General features: G+C 44.8%; 1 protein-coding gene across 6 annotated transcripts in view; it reads left to right on the top strand.

Annotated features, from left to right (window-relative positions):
* CFAP47 (cilia and flagella associated protein 47) overlaps positions 1-21,618 on the top strand; it is a 1,065,013-nt gene that overhangs the window by 383,870 nt on the left and 659,525 nt on the right. For 5 of the 6 annotated variants that reach the window (XM_063953487.1, XM_063953489.1, XM_063953486.1 and 2 more), the window contains exons 35-37: positions 16,135-16,164; positions 17,708-17,805; positions 17,900-18,016. In XM_063953487.1, the coding sequence (XP_063809557.1) occupies positions 16,135-16,164; positions 17,708-17,805; positions 17,900-18,016 (245 nt within the window). The remainder of the gene's footprint in view (positions 1-16,134; positions 16,165-17,707; positions 17,806-17,899; positions 18,017-21,618) is intronic. The other variant, XM_063953488.1, reaches the window with a different exon arrangement.

The following is a 21,618-nucleotide window of genomic DNA, read 5'->3' as shown; positions in this document are numbered from 1 at the left end:
CCACAGCACTGCCGCCACCCCCTAACCGAGCCAGAAGTCAGAAGGCTGGTGAGTATATTACCGGAGTCCTGCAGAGAGGGGATCCTGCGGTCATTGTTGGCGGCATACAGGTACACGCGCAGCGCGCACCATGTCTCTCAGCAAAAGGGTGGCAGAGCGGGGGGGGGGGGGGGGCGCTCTGAGGGCATGTTTTAAAACCTTACTCTCACTGGTAAAAAGGGTACATACATGTACAGCCACTGATGTGCCATCCCCAGCCAGTATAAATATTACCTTGCTGAGGCTGAAGGGCGGGGCTTCTCCTCAGACTTGCCAGAACACTCACTGGGTGCCATTTTCTCCTGCAGAAACTCCAGTGTGAAGCTCCTGATCGCTGTTTCTCCTCATGACAACGCTGATACAAGTACAGGGTGTTATAGAAGGGGCAGAGAGTGTTCATTATAATTAGGTCTGTGGGCCTATTATTGGTATATGCACTGTCAGTGGGTAATATTTCCACAATTCACAATAAGGCGCAGTGTGTGGACTGGCAGATCCCTCTGTGTCTCTCTGACAGACTTTAGTGTGGGTCTGTCCCCAATAGCTCCCCTGTGTGATAGGGGTTTGTGTGTGTGTACAAGTGTGTAACATGTCAGACATTGGGGAGGTTTCATCTCAGGAAGAACCCATTTTAGATACACAAGAGGGTAATGTGGTGGCCCTTCCCTCTCAGAAGAAGCCGGAGTGGGTGAGAATGTTGCAAAAGAATATGTCAATGCTTGCAAAGATATTCTCTGAGTCTAAACAACAGACTAAATATTGGAGGCAATCTGTGGAGGATGCACTGTTTACTGACCCCTCCATATCATCCACTCGGGTCCCATCCAGTTCCCAGAAAAGGTCTCAGGCCAAGATAATGCAAGGGGACACAGACACAGATTCCGACTCTGACGTCGACACTGGGGATTTGAGAGGGTAGACCCCAAATTAGCCAAAAGCATACAATGTATGATAGTTGCTATAAAGGAAGTGTTGGAGTTTTACTGAAACAACACTGGTCCCTGAGGAAAAGGATTATTTTAACTAAAATAAAAAGCAGGGTGTGATTTTTCCTCCTTCAAAGGATTTGCGTTCTTTGAAGAATCCTGGGCTAACCCAGAGAAGAAATTTACCCTTCCCAGAAGGATACGTGTAGCGTACCCTTTCCCTGAGGAAGACAGGCACAAATGGGAGACACCCCCAATGATAGACACCTCAGTTTCTCGGCTGTCTAAGAAAATAGTTTTGCTTGCCCCTGGTTCAGCCTCGTTAAAAGATCCAGCTGACTGTAAATTAGAAACAACCCTAAAATCCATATATACGGCTAACGGAACGGTGCTCAGGCCCACCATTGCTTGTGCGTGGGTAGGTAACGCTGTGGAAAAATGGTCTGACAACTTGCTTGTTAACATAGACACAGTTGACAGGGATGAAATAGTCCTAACTCTTGGCCATATCAAAGATGCTGCAGGTTACTTTGTTGAAGCTATGAAGGATATTGGGTTGCTGAGTTCAAGATCCTCCGCTATGGCAATTTCAGCCCGCAGGGCGCTGTGGATCCGCCAATGGAATGCTGATGTGGAATCAAAAAAGAATATTGAGGCGCTTCCTTACAATGGAGAAGCCCTCTTTGGAGACAAGCTGGATGCCATGATTTCAACAACTACATCAGGCAAGTCAGCATTTCTGCCTTCCGCAGCTGCTCCACCTATGAAAGGATTTCATTCTCATACGATGCAATCCTTTCGGCCCAACAAGTCCAAAAAGGCAAAGGGTACCCCCTTCTTCGCAGGAAAAGGTCGAGGAAGAGGTAAAAAATCTACAACACCATCAGGCTCGCAGGAGCAGAAGTCAACAGCTACTTCTGCTAAAACCTCAGCATGACACTGGGGCTCCCCTGTGGGAGTACGATCGGGTGGGGGCACATCTACTGTCTTTCAGCCAGGTCTGGGTTCACTCAGATCTGGATCCTTGGGTACTGCAGATAGTATCCCAAGGGTACAAATTGGAATTTCAGGACCTTCCCCCATGCCGATTTTTCAAATCAGCCTTACCATCTTCTGTTCAGGACAGAGCAAAACTGCTGAACGCAATACAGAAATTATGTCAAGACAACGTAATTTCCTTAGTTCCTGTGTCACAACAGGAAAAAAGGGTTTTATTCAAGCCTGTTTGTAGTGCCGAAACCGGATGGCTCGGTCAGACCGATTTTAAACCTAAAGACTCTGAACCTTTGTTTGAAAAGGTTCAAATTCAAGATGGAATCCCTTAGAGCGGTGATCTCCAGCTTGGAGGAAAAGGAATTTCTGGTATCGATGGACATCAAAGATGCTTATTTACATGTTCCCATCTACCCGCCGCATCAGGCATACCTGAGGTTTGCGGTGCAGGACTGCCACTACCAGTTCAAAACATTGCCTTTCGGGCTCTCCATGGCTCCGAGAATATTTACCAAGGTGATGGTGGAGATGATGGTTCTTCTTCGCAAGAAAGGAGACAAAGTTATCCCATACTTGTACGATCTCCTCATAAAAGCGAGATCCAGGGAGAAACTAGTGCAGAACATTGCACTTTCCCTGACGGTGCTTCAACAGCACAGTTGGATCATAAACCTTCCAAAATCACAATTGGAACCCACAAGGAGTTATCATTTCTGGGAATGATATTGGACACGGAAGCACAGAAAGTGTTCCTACCGGTGGAAAAGGCTCTGGAGATCCAGAGGATGGTCAAACAAGTTTTAAAACCAGCACGCGTATCGATTCATTAGTGCATCCGCCTGCTGGGGAAGATGGTAGTGGCCTACGAGGCTCTACAATTTCACCGATTCCACGCCAGGGTGTTCCAATGGGACCTACTGGACAAGTGGTCCGGATCGCACCTACACATGCACCGGAGGATAATCCTGTCAACAAAAGCCAGTATTTCACTCTTGTGGTGGCTTCAAAGTTCTCACCTCCTGGAGGGACGCAGGTTAGGGATTCAGACTTGGATCCTGGTGACCACAGATGCAAGCCTCCGAGGTTGGGGAGCAGTCACGCAAGGTGAAAGCTTCCAAGGACGATGGTCAAGTCAAGAAGTACTCCTTCACATAAACATTCTGGAATTGAGAGCTGTGTACAACAGCCTTCATCAAGCGGCACGCCTTCTTCAAGGTCGTCCCATACAGATCCAGTCAAACAATGTAACGGCAGTAGCTTACATAAACCGCCAGGGCAGAACAAAAAGCAGAGCGGCAATGGCAGAGGTGACAAATATACTCCTCTGGGCAGAAAGACATGCAAAAGCCCTGTCGGCAATTTTCATTCCGGGAGTGGACAACTGGGAAGCAGACTTCCTCAGCAGACACAATCTCCATCCAGGAGAATGGGGCCTCCACCCAGAAGTCTTTGCAGAGGTAGCAGATCGTTGTGGCATTTCTCAAGTAGATATGATGGCATCACGTCTCAACAAGAAGCTTCAGAAATATTGTTCCAGTTCAAGAGACCCACAAGCAATAGCAGTGGAGGCACTGGTGACCCAGTGGGTGTTTTCAGTTGGTGAATCTGTTCCCTCCACTTCCACTAATACCAAAAGTTCTCAAGATCATCAGAAGAACAAGGGTTTGAGCAATTCTCATTGCTCCAGACTGGCCAAGGAGGGCTTGGTATCCAGATCTTCAGGAGTTATTACTGGAAGATCCTCAGCCTCTTCCTCTTCGCGAGGACCTGCTTCAGCAGGGGGCATTTGTATATCAAGACTTATCGTGGCTATGTTTGACGGCATGGCTATTGAGCGCCAGATCCTAGCCCATAAGGGTATTCCCAATTAAGTCATTCCCACACTTATTCTGGCCAGAAAAGGGGTAATGTCCAAACATTAACATCGTATTTGGAGAAAATATGTATCTTGGTGTGAATCCAAGAAGTCTCCTGCGGTGGAGTTTAAATTAGGACGTCTTCTCCTATTTCTACAGGTGGGTGTGGATGCTGGCTTGAGATTAGGGTCTATCAAGGTCTAAATTTCGGCCTTGTCCATTTTCTTTCAGAAACAGTTGGCTTCCCTTCCTGAGGTCCAGACGTTCATGAAGGAGGTTCTGCGCATCCAACCTTCCTCTGTGCCTCCTTATGGCGCCATTGGATCTTAATGTGGTGTTCAGTTCCTTAAATTGGACTGGTTTGAGCCTCTACAAGAGGTAGAGTTGAAGTTTCTCACTTGGAAAGTGGTCATGCTGTTGGCCTTGGCCTCAGGCAGACAAGTGTCTGAATTAGGGGCTCTGTTACACAAGAGTCCTTATTTGAATTTTCATAAAGATAGAGCTGAACTGTGGACGCGTCAGCATTTTCTTCCAAAGGTTGTGTCTTCTTTACATATCAACCAACCGGTGGTGGTGCCAGTGGCTTCTGACACCTCAGCCATTTCAAAAGTCCTTGGATGTCGTCAGAGCATTGAGGACTTATGTTGCAAGAACGGCTCGGATAAGGAAAACAGAATCTTTGTTTGTCCTCTATGACCCCAACAAGATTGGGGGTGCTGCTTCTAGGCAGACTATTGCGCTCTGGATTGGAGGTACCATTCAACACGCTTATTCCACGGCAGGATTGCCGTTACCGAGTTCGGTAAAGGCCCACTCTACAAGGAAAGTGGGTTCTTCCTAGGCGGCTGCCCGGGGTGTCTCGGCGTTGCAGATTTGCAGAGCAGCTACTTGGTCAGGGGCAAACACGTTTGTAAGTTTTACAGGTTTGACACCTTGGCTGCTGACGACCTTCAGTTTGATCAGTCAGTTCTGCAGGAACATTAGCACTTTCCCGTCCGTACTGGGAGCTTTGGTACATTCCCATGGTACTAAAATGGACCTCAGCATCCTCTAGGACGTAAGAGAAAATAGGATTTAAATTACCTACCGGTAAATCCTTTTCTCATAGTCCGTAGAGGATGCTGGGTGCCCGCCCAGTGCTAATTTTTCCTGCAGAATTACATTTTATCTTTTTACACAGGTTCTCATGTGTTAAGATGTTCACAGCTGTTGCTGTTGCGTTATGCATGCACGTTAGCATGGGTTATGTTGAAAGCCATGTTAGGCGGCATGCTTTGTATGGTGTGAGCTAGTGTGAATCTTGCTACTAGTTTAATGTAATTTCTTCTTTGTCTACTCGGGCACAGTTCCTATACTGAGGTCTGGAGGAGGGGCATAGAGCGAGGAGCCAGTTCACACTGTTGAAAAGTCTTAAAGTGCCGAAGGCTCCTGCGGAACCGTCTATACCCCATGGTACTAAAATGGACCCCAGCATCCTCTACAGACTACGAGAAAAGGATTTACCGGTAGGTAATTAAAATCCTATTTTTCTTTCTCTGAAATCAATTAAGAGTGTCCTTGGCTGTGTGTTTGGGATCATTGTCTTGCTGAAATGTCCGCTCTTGTTTCATCTTCAGTATCCTGGTAGATAGCAGCAGATTTTTATCAAGAATGTCTCAGTACTTTTTTCCAGTTATCCTTCCTTCAGTTATATGAAGTATGCCAGCACCGTATGCTGGAAAATAGCCCCACATCATGATGTTCCCACCGCCAAACTTCACTGCTGGTGTGGTGTTTTTGGGGTGATGTACAGTGCCATTTCTCCTCCAAACATGGTGTGTATTATGGCATACAAAGAGTTAAATTTTCTCCCACTATATTCTCCCAGTATTTCACAGGGTTGTCCAAATGTTGTGCAGCAAACTTTAAACAAGCTTCATCATGCTTTTTCTTCAGCAATGGAGTCTTGCTTGGTGAGCGTGCACACAGGCCATGGCGTTTGAGTGCATTACTTATTGTTTTGTTTGAAACAATTGTACCTGCTAATTCTAGGTCTTTCTGAAGCTCTCCACAAGTGGTCCTTGTCTCTTGGACAACTCTTCTGATAATTCTTTTCACTCCTCTGTCAAAAATCTTGTGAGAGCACCTGGTCGTGGCCAATTTATATTGAATATATGCTCTTCCACTTCCGGATTATGGCCCCAACAGTGCTCACTGGAATACTCAGAAGTTTAGAAATCCTTCTGTAACCAATGCCATCAGTATGTTTTGAAACAATATGGTAGCAAAGGTCTTGAGAGAGCTCTTTGCTTTTACCCATTATGAGATGTTTCTTGTGTGACACCTTGGTAATGAGACACCTTTTTATAGGCCATCAGTTGGGAATGAACCAGTTTATATTATTTGCACTGCCAAGGGGCAGGATTGCTTTCTAATTACTGATAGAGTTCAGCTGGCGTCTTGGCTTTCCATGCCTTATTGCACCTCCCTTTATTCATGTGTTCAATACTTTTTCCCTGTGTCATTTCATACTTGCCTACCCTCCCGGAATGGCTGGCAGGCTCCCGAAAATCTGGTAGCCCTCTCAGCCCCCCGGAAGGGTAGACAAGTGGGCGGTCTGATGGAGATCCGATGACGCTATTCACCCTGAATCTCGTCATCATTGCTCTACCCCCCCACTATACAGTGCCTGTTTTCTCAGCACTGTATAGCGGGTGTTAGAGCCACAATGACGCGATCATGACATAATGCCCCAGGACTGCCCATCTTCCCACCGGTTATGCCCCAGGACAGCCCACCTTGCAGCTGGCCACACCCCCATGCACCTTCCACACTGCCACCTCCCGGAGGAGGGGACAGCAAGGTAGGCAACTATGCTTAATTTATGGACATCTATGGTTTGATTTCTCTGCATGTTTGGATTGCATGGGCTGTTGCTGACATTTGGTGAAAATTTCATTACAATAGACCCATTACAAATATAGTTACTGAGGAAAATGTTGGTATGTTCAATACTTATTTTACCCTCTGTGTATAATATATATATATATATATATATATATATATATATATTATATATATATATATAGTATGGTTTATGTAGATACATTTTTTTAAGGCTTTTCAAAAGACAAGTTTGTATAGACATGAGATTATTCTTGTAATTTTTGTAAAGTCCACTTACTGTATACTAATTTTTATTATTTGGTGTATACATATAACAATATGATTCTTCTACTTTTTGTGTACAACCAAAAGCAATATTTAAAGGTTAGGGCTTTTAGAATGTTTAGTGTTTTTTGGCACATCATGCAGTAGCAGCAGAGGTCAGCTAGAAAACAACTGCTTTATGTCAAACAGACATTGCTGACAATTAAGTGAAAATAAGGAATGGCTGCAATGAATTTGATTAGCAAACTACTGCTAGACAGTGATTAATGTGGAATATACCTGTTGTGTGGAGCAGCTTGCAAGAATAAGGCTATGACTTAGCTGCAGTTATTTTAAAATAACAGCTTATTTATTTATATCCAGTCTAAGCCTTGTATATTTCATTAAAATAAATTTTATTAAATATGTGTTTACATTATTGGGCTCACTAAAACCCTTATCATTGATTCAAGGGTTGTTTGGCTATAATGCACATTTTATTGTCAGGAGCCTGTTCAATGGTCAGATCTGTATTTTTCTCTTAATTTACCAATCTGAAAATGAAGGGAGCAGACATTTTTCTCACCTGTTGACTTCTTTACATCAGTTGAGGTAACTCATGCTAATTAAACGTAAGTCGGCTGGTAGTTTATGTAGGCTGACCATATTATCTCTTTAACCTAGGACATTCATGAATTACACAGGTTCTGTGGCTGGCTGACTACAAGCCTACATTTCAACTGGTTTTAAGCAGCCACAGAACCTGTGTAATTCATGAGTGTCCCAGGTTAAAGGGATAATATGGTCAGGCTAGTTTATGGGTCTATGCTGTGTGACCTTATAACTCCAAACCCATCTAACCATCAACTAAGAACAACCACATGAAGATTAATATTAATGTTAACTTTTTATTTCCATTTTAAAGTAAAATTGGGCCAAGAAAGCCATGCATCTTTCAGCAAAGATGTTTACCTACTTCCTACTAATAAATGGAACATTTGCTTTAGTAGTAGAATAAAATAAGACATTAAATAGTTTTACTAATCTACTTTTTGTTTCCCTTATGTTCTGTTTTATAATAATTTAATTATTTTATATACACATTTAATGATCATTCAATTTTACATTTCAAACATTTGATATTTTTGTTGCGTTGTGAAAATAAGGTCCATGAGTTGAGTGGTTGCATTATGACTCTCATTGATATGTTTGGTACATGATATTTTGTATACTTACACTTAAAACATTTCTTTGTAATTGGAGTACATTGAGAACTGTGTTTATTTGTATATTGTTGATGTTGTTCTTTTTCAGTTATCATCAACACATATATTGGGGGAGATTCAAATGTTTGAAAAGTCAGTTGGGAGCCTGTTTTTTCCTATCTAATAGACAGGAAAAAACAGACACCTAACCGATGTCACGATCCGGGTATCTGGACGCCATTTCTTACCCATCAGATGCCTCCTAAGGCTGGCTCAGCGCTCCAGGACCGGATCCCATCTGTTATCCTGATGTGTACATTCCTGTATCCTCTCCTGTCACTCTGGGACGCTGTCACAGTAAACGCCATATTACACCTGGCATGGCGTCTCCCGCGGCCTCCGCCGCCGTCCCTGAACTTCTGCATGCAGAGTGTCTGAGTGGCGATTACGTCAGCCGCGGCCTCCGCTGTGTCCGCGTGGTTGGATGTGCATCTGTCAGCCTGGCGCCTCCTGTCTCCGGTGGCCGGCGCCGCCATTACTGTTTTCATTACCACATGGATTACAAACCAAACTTCCCTCCAAGTGTCTGCATGGGCGCAGCCATCTTGGATTCTGTCAGCTGATCATTTCCACCAATCTGTTCTCAGTATTGATAATCTGCATAATTGCCTAGCCAATCCCTTCCTTGCTGCAGGTATAAATACACTGTGCCTGAGCAAGGAAGGCGTCAGTGCTTTGGTTGTCAAACCTAGTTCCTGTTTGTCTCTCTCCTGTGATTGTCTTCCAGGTTCCAGCTCCTGTCTCAAGACTTCCACCATAGAGACCCGCACCAGCATTCCACCTGCGGTGTAGCCTGACTCTCCAATCCATTGTGGATTCATCTGTTTCCAGCTACAACATTACCTGCTTCCAGCTCAGCTTCCAGCAGAGTACAGCTTCCCTTAAAGGGCCGGTGTCCTTTCTACACTTTACCACTCTCCACCGGTATTATTATTTCTCCGCTCTCAAGTTCTACATTTCAGTTCATATTTCATCGCTCCCAAGTTCATTTATTATTTAACTGGTTCCAGCCAGTATCCACTCCGTGCTAACAACAGTCTGGTTCCAGCCAGTATCCACAGCAGCTGTTTTACCTTCAGCAACCCAGCTTTTCCTGGAACACCAGCTGGCACAATCCTGGGTTATCTCCATTGCTACAGTCGGGCCTGGTAAGGACTTTCCATCTAGAAGATCATAAGAACTATCTCACACTACCAGTGCCCTGTGGCTCCTGCCATCCTGTAGTACCCAGGAACTGTATTTATTATTTGCTGACTTTTACGTTTTCTTTTACTGCTGCTGTGTTGCGGAGTTGTCATAATAAACATAATTGACTTTTATCCAAGTTGTCGTGGTCACGCCTTCGGGCAGTTATTATTCATGTTACTTACATGTCCAGGGGTCTGATACAACCTCCCAGGTTCCGGTACATCTCAGCCCCTACAACTGAGGCTGCCTCCCGTCAGCTCAGGCCCTCAGTTGTGACAGTAAGCACTGACCAAATGAATCCAGCCGGAGACCAGGATCAAGCGGCCAGGCCGATGCAAGAACTGGCAGCCCGACTAGAACATCAGGAGGCTGCACAGGGCCACATCATCCGCTGTCTCCAGGATCTCTCTACTCGGCTGGATGGGATTCAGACAACTCTCCGTGGATCAGGCGCATCTGGTGCGTCAACCACAGTGACTCCAGCTATAACCCCACCCACCTTACCCATTTCTGCTCCACGTCTTCATCTTCCAACGCCAGCAAAATTTGACGGATCTCCAAGATTCTGCAGGGGATTTCTCAACCAGTGTGAGATTCAGTTTGAGCTACAACCTGGCAATTTTCCCAGTGACCGTACAAAAATTGCCTACATCATCTCTCTTCTCAGTGGCTCCGCCCTTGACTGGGCATCACCGTTATGGGAGAGGTCCGACACCCTGCTATCTTCTTACACTGCATTCGTGTCAACATTCAGGCGCATCTTCGACGAGCCAGGCCGGGTAACCTCAGCTTCATCCGAGATTCTCCGTTTACGCCAGGGGTCACGTACTGTAGGACAATATCTGATACAGTTCCAGATCCTGGCATCCGAACTGGCATGGAACGACGAGGCCCTGTATGCTGCATTCTGGCATGGCTTATCTGAGCTTATTAAAGATGAGTTAGCTACCAGAGACTTACCTTCTAAGTTAGATGAGCTAATCTCACTCTGCACGAAAGTTGATTTACGTTTCAGAGAGAGAGCAACTGAGCGTGGAAGATCATCTGCTCCAAAATCTTCTGCTCCTCCTCCTCGTCAACTGTCACCATCTAAAGATGAGCCCATGCAAATTGGCCGTTCCCGTTTAACTCCTGCTGAGCGCCGAAGACGTCTCTCTGAGTCTCTTTGTCTTTACTGTGCAGCTCCGTCTCACACCATCAATGCCTGTCCCGAACGTCCGGGAAAACTCCAAACCCTAGCTCGCCCAGGAGAGGGCCGGCTAGGAGTAATGATCTCCTCTCCATCTCCTCATGATTGTAATCTCCCAGTCTCGCTTCAAGTTGCTCAACGTTATCGGAACGTCATTGCCCTCCTTGATTCCGGAGCAGCTGGGAACTTTATTACTGAAGCCTATGTTAAACGGTGGTCCCTACCCACCGAGAGACTTCCTTCCTCCTTTTCCTTAACTGCCGTGGATGGCAGTAAAATTTTTGATACTGTTATTGCTCTAAGGACTCTACCAGTTCGTCTGAGAGTGGGAGTTCTTCATTCCGAACTTATTTCACTTTTAGTGATTCCAAGAGCCACACATCCTGTGGTCCTGGGCCTTCCATGGCTCCGTCTTCACAATCCTACAATTGATTGGACGACTACGCAAATCCTGGCATGGGGTTCCTCCTGTGCAGAGACATGTTTGTTTAAAGTATTGCCTGTCTGTTCTTCCTCCCCCAGGTCGTCTGATGTTCCACCTCCTCCATATCAAGATTTCACGGATGTGTTCAGTAAAGCTTCTGCTGATATCCTTCCTCCTCATAGAGAATGGGACTGCCCGATTGATCTCGTTCCAGGGAAGGTTCCACCTCGAGGCCGAACTTATCCGTTGTCTCTGCCTGAGACGCATTCTATGGAGGAATACATTAAAGAGAACCTAGCAAAGGGGTTCATTCGACCTTCTTCTTCCCCAGCCGGCGCAGGCTTCTTTTTTGTAAAAAAGAAAGATGGTGGTCTGCGGCCGTGCATCGACTACAGAGGTTTGAACGACATTACCATCAAGAACCGTTATCCTTTACCCCTGATTACTGAGCTCTTTGACAGAGTTAGCGGAGCTACCATCTTTACAAAGCTGGACTTGCGAGGTGCATACAATCTCATCCGGATCCGTGAGGGTGACGAGTGGAAGACCGCCTTTAACACCCGTGACGGACATTATGAGTACCTCGTCATGCCCTTCGGATTGAGCAATGCTCCAGCTGTCTTCCAGCATTTTGTCAATGAGATCTTCAGAGACATTCTATACCGTCATGTCGTGGTCTATCTAGACGATATCCTCATTTTTGCCAACGATTTAGAGGAACATCGTTTTTGGGTTAAAGAGGTTCTGTCCCGTCTCCGTGTCAATCATCTCTATTGCAAATTAGAAAAATGCGTCTTTGAAGTCAAGTCCATTCCGTTTCTAGGGTACATTGTGTCCGGTTCCGGACTAGAGATGGATCCTGAGAAACTACAAGCAATTCAGAATTGGCCGGTACCCTTAACCCTCAAAGGGGTCCAGAGGTTCTTAGGGTTCGCCAATTATTACCGAAAGTTTATACGAGACTTTTCCACCATTGTGGCGCCTATTACTGCTTTCACCAAGAAGGGTGCTAACCCGTCCAAGTGGTCTGAAGAAGCCATGCAAGCTTTTCATCTTTTAAAACAGAGGTTCATCTCTGCGCCTGTCCTGAAACAGCCTGACATCGACTCTCCTTTCATCCTAGAGGTGGATGCCTCCTCCGTTGGAGTAGGAGCGGTGTTATCTCAGAGGGCTAAAGATGGCCATTTACATCCTTGCAGTTTCTTCTCCCGGAAGTTCTCCCCAGCTGAGCGCAACTATGCCATTGGCGACCAGGAGTTGCTAGCCATCAAGCTCGCTCTAGAAGAGTGGAGGTATCTGTTGGAGGGAGCTTCTCATTTAATCACCATACTTACAGACCACAATAACCTTTTATACCTGAAGGGCGCACAATGTCTCAACCCTCGTCAGGCCAGATGGGCACTTTTCTTTTCCAGGTTCGACTTTAAACTCCAGTTCTGTCCGGGCTCTCAGAATCGCAAGGCCGATGCCCTTTCCCGCTCATGGGAGCAAGAAAATGAGTCAGAGTCTTCAGACAAGCATCCTATTATAAATCCGTTGGCATTCTCCACGGTAGGGATGGACTCTACGCCCCCATCAGGGAAAAGTTTTGTGAAGCCGATGCTAAGGAAGAAGCTCATGCATTGGGCCCATGCTTCCCGTTTTGCCGGACATACAGGTATCCAAAAAACCCTGGAGTTTATCTCTAGGTCCTATTGGTGGCCAACTCTGAAAAAAGACATCTTGGAGTTTATTGCATCTTGCCCAAAGTGTGCCCAACATAAAGTATCCCGCCAGTCGCCTGCGGGGCAACTGGTTCCACTATCCGTTCCCCGTCGACCATGGACCCACTTGTCGATGGATTTCATTACAGACTTACCCATGTGCAACAAGTTCAATACCATCTGGGTGGTAGTTGACCGGTTCACCAAGATGGCACACTTCATTCCTCTCACCGGTCTTCCGTCAGCTTCCAAGTTGGCTCAAGTATTCATACAAGAGATCTTCCGACTCCACGGTCTTCCTGAAGAAATTATCTCAGATCGAGGAGTTCAATTCACAGCCAAATTCTGGTGAAGTTTATGTCAAGTCCTCCAAGTCAAGCTAAAGTTTTCCACGGCTTACCATCCTCAGACCAATGGTCAAACCGAGAGGGTGAATCAGGACTTGGAGGCCTTCCTCCGCATCTATGTGTCCTCCTCTCAAGATGACTGGGTTCAATTACTTCCCTGGGCCGAGTTCTGTCATAACAACCAGTATCATTCTTCATCTGCTTCAACACCATTCTTCACTAACTTTGGATTCCACCCTAAAGTCCCTGAGTTCCAACCGCTTCCAGCAACTTCTGTTCCCGCAGTGGATATCACCTTGCATCAGTTTGCCAATACCTGGAAGAGCGTACGATCAGCTCTGCTCAAGGCATCGTACAGGTACAAGAAGTTTGCGGATAAGAAGCGTCGAGCAGTTCCTGCTCTCAAGGTGGGTGATCGGGTATGGTTATCCACGAAGAATTTGAGGTTAAGAGTTCCCAGTATGAAGTTTGCACCTCGCTATATCGGTCCTTTCAAGATTGAACAAGTCATCAATCCTGTTGCTTACAGACTCCAGTTGCCTCCCTTCTTAAAAATACCCAGGACATTCCATGTTTCCCTGTTGAAACTGCTGATCTTGAATCGGTTTCATTCCTCTCTTCCTCCAACTCCGAAAGTCCAAACTCAACGAGGCGTTGAGTATGAAGTGGCCAAGATCCTGGACTCACGTCACCGTTACGGTCAACTACAATATCTTATTGACTGGAAGGGTTATGGTCCTGAGGAACGTTCATGGACCAATGCTTCTGATGTCCATGCTCCTGCCTTGGTCCGGAGATTCCATTCCAAGTTTCCTCAAAAGCCAAAGAAGTGTCCTGGGGCCACTCCTAAAGGGGGGGGTGCTGTCACGATCCGGGTATCTGGACGCCATTTCTTACCCATCAGATGCCTCCTAAGGCTGGCTCAGCGCTCCAGGACCGGATCCCATCTGTTATCCTGATGTGTACATTCCTGTATCCTCTCCTGTCACTCTGGGACGCTGTCACAGTAAACGCCATATTACACCTGGCATGGCGTCTCCCGCGGCCTCCGCCGCCGTCCCTGAACTTCTGCATGCAGAGTGTCTGAGTGGCGATTACGTCAGCCGCGGCCTCCGCTGTGTCCGCGTGGTTGGATGTGCATCTGTCAGCCTGGCGCCTCCTGTCTCCGGTGGCCGGCGCCGCCATTACTGTTTTCATTACCACATGGATTACAAACCAAACTTCCCTCCAAGTGTCTGCATGGGCGCAGCCATCTTGGATTCTGTCAGCTGATCATTTCCACCAATCTGTTCTCAGTATTGATAATCTGCATAATTGCCTAGCCAATCCCTTCCTTGCTGCAGGTATAAATACACTGTGCCTGAGCAAGGAAGGCGTCAGTGCTTTGGTTGTCAAACCTAGTTCCTGTTTGTCTCTCTCCTGTGATTGTCTTCCAGGTTCCAGCTCCTGTCTCAAGACTTCCACCATAGAGACCCGCACCAGCATTCCACCTGCGGTGTAGCCTGACTCTCCAATCCATTGTGGATTCATCTGTTTCCAGCTACAACATTACCTGCTTCCAGCTCAGCTTCCAGCAGAGTACAGCTTCCCTTAAAGGGCCGGTGTCCTTTCTACACTTTACCACTCTCCACCGGTATTATTATTTCTCCGCTCTCAAGTTCTACATTTCAGTTCATATTTCATCGCTCCCAAGTTCATTTATTATTTAACTGGTTCCAGCCAGTATCCACTCCGTGCTAACAACAGTCTGGTTCCAGCCAGTATCCACAGCAGCTGTTTTACCTTCAGCAACCCAGCTTTTCCTGGAACACCAGCTGGCACAATCCTGGGTTATCTCCATTGCTACAGTCGGGCCTGGTAAGGACTTTCCATCTAGAAGATCATAAGAACTATCTCACACTACCAGTGCCCTGTGGCTCCTGCCATCCTGTAGTACCCAGGAACTGTATTTATTATTTGCTGACTTTTACGTTTTCTTTTACTGCTGCTGTGTTGCGGAGTTGTCATAATAAACATCATTGACTTTTATCCAAGTTGTCGTGGTCACGCCTTCGGGCAGTTATTATTCATGTTACTTACATGTCCAGGGGTCTGATACAACCTCCCAGGTTCCGGTACATCTCAGCCCCTACAACTGAGGCTGCCTCCCGTCAGCTCAGGCCCTCAGTTGTGACAACCGACTTTTCAAACATTTGAATCTCCCCCATTAAATCTATATTCCAGGTTTAAGAGAATGACAGTAGCTATAGGCCTAGGAGAATGGCAGTAGCTATAGACCTAGGAGAATGGCAGTAGCTATAGACCTAGGAGAATGGCAGTAGCTATAAGCCAAAGAGAATGGCAGCAGCTGTAGGCCAAAGAGAATGGCTGTAGCTATAGACCAATGATAATGTTAGTAGCTATAGACCAAAGAGAATGGCAGTAGCTATAGGCCTAGGAGAATGGCAGTAGCTATAGGCCTAGGAGAATAGCAGTAGCTATAAGCCAAAGAGAATGGCAGCAGCTATAGGCCAAAGAGAATGGCTGTAGCTATCGACCAATGATAATGTTAGTAGCTATAGACCAAAGAGAATGGCAGTAGCTATTGCCCATAGAGAATAGCAGTAGCTATAGGCCTAGGAGAATGGCAGTAGCTATAGGCCTAGGAGAATAGCAGTAGCTATAAGCCAAAGAGAATGGCAGCAGCTATAGCCCAAAGAGAATGGCTGTAGCTATAGACCAATGATAATGTTAGTAGCTATAGACCAAAGAGAATGGCAGTAGCTATTGCCCATAGAGAATAGCAGTAGCTATAGGCCTAGGAGAATGGCAGTAGCTATTGGCCATAGAGAATTACAGTGGCTATAGGCCATAGAGAATGTCACTTGTAGTTTTCTCTTTATATTTGATATTTAATTTCAACTATACAAAGTACATACTATTGTTTTATTCACCCCTATGGAAATTTTATTTTAATGCATACATTTATTAGCACAGTGGTTATTATAGAGAGAGAAAGGTTGGCTGTACTGGTCATGTATGTATTTTTCTTTTAAATCTCAGTATGTTCATAAAATTAATATATCAATCCATTAGCTGGGAGGGAACCAAGGAATACGCAGAAAGGTAGGGCATTCTTTATATTTCAGTTGTTTTCTTGACTTTTTTAAAGTAAATAAGTAAAAAATGTGTAATTTGCCATTACTACGCCACACACAAACCACTGTGCATTCTAGTCTTGGTTTATAAAAAAAAACAATGGTCTTTTATGAAAATGAAAAAAATAAAATAAAATTCAGTACTTCACAGAAAAATGGCTTATATTGAAGATGCAATGTATTGTGCCCAATAGTGACATATTCACTTAATGAAAGAAACATTTGTTATTATTGATAGACTCTTTCCTTGCGCACAATCAACTTTGTAAACCACTTTTGTTATGGAGCATAATTTTTGACCTTTGATTCTTTAACATAAAATGTATGTCTAACTTATAAATGGTTTTAAACCGGGTGGTCTTCAGTATGCCAACTGACGGGATCCCGGCGCACAGCATACCGGCACCGGGATCCCGACAGCCGGCATACTGACACTTATTCTCCCTCGTGGGGGTCCACGACCCCCCTGGAGGGAGAATAAAAGAGCGTGGCGCGCGTAGCGCGCTACCGTGCCCTTAGCGTGGCGAGCGCAGAGAGCCCGCAAGGGGCTCATTAGCGCTCGCCACACTGTCGGTAAGCCGGCGGTCGGGCTCCCGGCACCGTTATGCTGGTCGCCGGGAGCCCTACCGCCGGCATATCGTAGTCAATCCTTTTAAACCTATTGCATACTTGGTCTCTGCCTGCTCTGGGGCCTAATTCATGTTTGGACGCAGTGCTGATGTTCCTGCAACTCTGTGATTATTGGTGGAGTGCGCATGCAACTCAATCACACTGCAAGGTACCTTTGCAATGCTGCTTGCAGTGAGATTTGTAATGCAGAATGATTGACTGAAGGGACCATTTGGTGGAGATAACAGGGAGTGGCGGCCAAAAGGCAGGTGTGTCATGCATGGTTTTGGAGCATGTAACTGCCTTCAGCTGTGATCATGTAAGTAAATAAACATGGCACCAGCGTCGGTACTGCCAAGGCCAGTCTCCGTGACCATTAACTTACTCGGGGATTTGATGTTCCTCATTATTGCATTAGTGCTGCATATGTGTACACAATTGCTGAGGACTCTGTGATGGCTCTAGTGGGCGTCTATATTCTTCTATGGATGACAGATTATCTTGATAATTAGCCCATAGCTTGAAAAATTGCAGCAGTGTAGGCATGTGCGTACAAACATGAATTTAGGTCCCTGGTCTTCCCTCCCACACCCCTAACCCCTTATATCTACCCAGTAGTCCACTCATTTTTTTATTATTTTTCATATTCATCTAAATGTTATTGAATTGGCAGGAAGATATCAATTTTCCCAATGTGTTACTCTTATCGTTCAAGTGAAACAGAGCAAGCCTGGTGTAATAAACTCAGAAAACCTATGAGTAGACATACTCCAAAATACACTGAAATTGTCCATGTATTCGCAGAACATGAGCAATTCTATAGAATGATTTGCTTTAATGTCTAGTGCACAATTGAAGTTTAACAATTGTATATAAATATAACCATGTTTTATTTTTACTAGGTGACATCCCACCTACAAGATGGATAATGAACTTTGATAAAGACCTTTTAGATGGGCTTGTTCTTGCAGCTCTGGTGGCAGCTAACTGTCCATATCTTGTAAGTACCAGCTCATATCTGCTATGCTGTGTCTGTCTTTTGTCACCTTTTATTTTTAAAACACTTTTCTACATTTGTTCAAATTTGTTTGCAGATTTCCACTCATTTCATAAGTATGTACACTAACCCCGAGACGCCAGAGCAACATCTGCACAACTGCCTGATCCTTGTCAATGCTTTCCGAGCAATCAGTCTTAATATTGACATACAGGTAAATTTTTGCTTACCTTTTAAAGATGAACTATATGTAAAATTCATTGTACAGTGCTTTAAATAAATGCACAAGCCATGGATGCACTCACTAGTTTATCATTGCATTTGGTATTGTCTGTGGTACATGTTTACACAGAAACCAGAGTTGGAGAAAAAAAACAGAAATCCATCCAACTGAGCCATTTCTAAAGTTTAACCGTGTCGAGCCAGAGGAAGAAAAGTCAAAACCTCCCTGAGTCAGCTGCCAATATAACCTTACAAATGTCCTTGATTCATGGAAACTGGATTCATTCCTTGGAGCTATTACTTCACCTGTGTGAATTTCTATTTGCTAATGTTAGCAACCATAAAATATACTTTGACTAAAGGAGTATGGTCTATTTTTAAATTCACCTTATAAGGTGCCTCCCTTGGTTGGGATTGACATAACGTGTCTATACTTGCAATAAAGAACCCCTATTCAATGCTAATGGTGAACGAGTGTTTCCATCAGTCACCCAGTCCTGGGTATGGAATGTACATTAGGCATAGCATGCCAAATAATTGGGATCAGTATACTCTACAAGTTATGGGTTAATGCATTATTTAGAGAACGATCATTATCTAATCATAGATACAATGGCTACAGAGGCTTTAAAAATGTTAAGAAACAAGGAAAACAATCAAGAGGAAATTAATTTTAGCAGAAAGGCGACAAGTTATTCCATGAAGATATACATGTGGCCATCTGCCCATTTGTTGGCCACCTCTAGCTTTGCTGCTCCATACCTACATATTTGCCCAACGTAGAGCCTTTTAATTCTTTCATCTTTAATTTTGACCAGTATCCAGCGAACACATGTTCAAGGTACAGTTTAAGCGATGAATGAAACAGTGATCAAACTATTTCCACCCTATTGCATAAACATTTTGTGCCTGATGCTAGCTTGAATGTACACCCACTTGCAGAGCATTTCTATAATGTTTTTTCAATATGTGAATACTCTGGATCAATGTGTATATACGTAGGGGCAATGCAGAGATGTACACATTTCAGTCCCATTTCCTCTTACAATTGAAGAGATGTAACTGTGGGGTCATTCCATGCCAGTTCACCCAAGCATGACACCCACTGACTCAGATTTTCATGATAGTTTGTACACTTGATACTACCACGTAGCTACTAACCCATGCCAAATTTTTCTAGGCCTCACAGTTTTTGAGATATAGGGGCTAATTCTGAATTGATCGCAGCAGGAACTTTGTTAGCAGTTGGGCAAAACCATGTGCACTGCAGGAGAGGCAGATATAACATGTGCAGAGAGAGTTAAGGGCCCTACACATTTAAAGATCCGCCGCCGAGCTGCCCGACGGTGGATACGGTCGACGGGCGACCCGGCGGCGGGGGGGCAGTGACGGGGGGAGTGAAGTTTCTTCACTCCCCCCATCACCTGGCTCCATAGAAGTGCAGGCAAATATGGAAAAGATCGTCCCTATTGGCCTGCATGCACAGCCGACGGGGCACCAGCGATGAACGAGCGCAGGGCCGCGCATCGTTCATCGCTGGTGGCTCCACACTCAAAGATATGAACGTTATCTCGTTCAATAATGAACGAGATCGTTCATATCTTTGAGGATTATCGGCCAGTGTGTAGGGCCTATTAGATTTGGGTGTGGTGTGTTCAATCTGCAATCTAAATTGCAGTGTAAAAATAAAGCAGCCAGTATTTACCCTGCACAGAAACAAAATAACCTACCCAAATCTAACTCTCTCTGCACGTTATATCTGCCCCCTCTGCAGTGCACATGGCTTTGCCCAACTGCTAACAAAGTTCCTGCTGCAATCAACTCAGAATTACCCCCATAGGGGGTAAAAGTAAAAAAAAAATTGCTGAGAAATACCACTCCTGATGCTCTGTTTTTTCTGAGGCGTACGTGGAAAAAAATTCACAGTGCCTTATCCACGTATCACTTTGAAATTTTCACACTTTGTCAATCAAGACACGGAGATTCCAGTAAAAAATGTTTTATCAATCCTGCCTGACTCCAAGAACTTATTATACATTTATTTACTTCATAATTAATAATTTTTTTGGTGCAAAATAAAAAGTGGGTTCAATTAGCATTATCAACCTAAGGCAGATGAGTTATCATGTCCCCTTTTTGTTTAAATGGAACCTTAAAGTATACTTTAAAAGGCAATGAAGGAAAAATAATGGGAATTTGATTGCCTGTATGAGTATTTAATTATAATTCTCTCATTAAAAACGAAAATTACCCTTAGGTATAATTTTGCCTGCCAGAGGAGTAATTTAATTTGTATATTTCTATGTATATGTGCAGATTTTTAATTACATGTAGGGGAGTATTCAGTTGGCTGTGATAACCCATTTTTTGTGTGGAAAACTGCGATTTTACTGCAAATCGTGAAAGATCCCTATTCAATTAGCTGCAATCATTTATTGAAGGTAATTTTGCTGTGAATTTCACTTCACCTACTTTGAGCATGTGCAAAGTTGGGTAAAATCTCTATTTTAAGGTAAAAGTCAGGATTTGGTTCAGAACCGCCTGGGACACCCCTCCATTCCCTAATGACTATACAGGCACTTTAAAGTTATTAATCATTTTTATCTGGCCAATAATGACATGTAATTTTTGGGGTGTAAAAGTGCAAAGTTACAGAAATCGGGGTTCAAGGTATGGGACAAGTCTATTGGGGTGCTTTATGAGTGGGACAAATGTGTTTAGGCTTGCAGATGGAAGCTGTCAGTTTTTTTCCACTTTTTTTTCCCGTCTCCTAAAATGGCCCAAATAATAAGATTTTACTTACCGGTAAATCTATTTCTCGTAGTCCGTAGTGGATGCTGGGGACTCCGTAAGGACCATGGGAATAGACGGGCTCCGCAGGAGACAGGGCACTTTAAGAAAGAATTTGGATTCTGGTGTGCTCTGGCTCCTCCCTCTATGTCCCTCCTCAAGACCTCAGTTAGAGAAACTGTGCCCGGAAGAGCTGACAGTACAAGGAAAGGATTTTGGAATCCAGGGCAAGACTCATACCAGTCACACCAATCACACCGTATAACTTGTGATAAACTTACCCAGTTAACAGTATGAACAACAACGGAGCATCAGATCAACCCTGATGCAACCATAACATAACCCTTATTTAAGCAATAACTATATACAAGTATTGCAGAAGAAGTCCGCACTTGGGACGGGCGCCCAGCATCCACTACGGACTATGAGAAATAGATTTACCGGTAAGTAAAATCTTATTTTCTCTAACGTCCTAGTGGATGCTGGGGACTCCGTAAGGACCATGGGGATTATACCAAAGCTCCCAAACGGACGGGAGAGTGCGGATGACTCTGCAGCACCGAATGAGCAAACACAAGGTCCTCCTCAGCCAGGGTATCAAACTTGTAGAACTTTGCAAAAGTGTTTGAACCTGACCAAGTAGCCGCTTGGTAAAGCTGTAATGCCGAGACCCCTCAGGCAGCCGCCCAAGAAGAGCCCACCTTCCTAGTGGAATGGGCCTTAACTGATTTTGGCAGCGCCAATCCAGCCGCAGAATGAGCCTGCTGAATCGTGTTACAGATCCAGCGAGCAATAGTTTGCTTT

This window comes from Pseudophryne corroboree, chromosome 2 (assembly GCF_028390025.1).
Source record: "Pseudophryne corroboree isolate aPseCor3 chromosome 2, aPseCor3.hap2, whole genome shotgun sequence".
In the NCBI taxonomy this organism is placed as follows: domain Eukaryota; kingdom Metazoa; phylum Chordata; class Amphibia; order Anura; family Myobatrachidae; genus Pseudophryne; species Pseudophryne corroboree.
The sequence above is the reverse complement of the archived record's forward strand: the minus strand, read 5'-3'. Positions and strand labels throughout refer to the sequence as shown.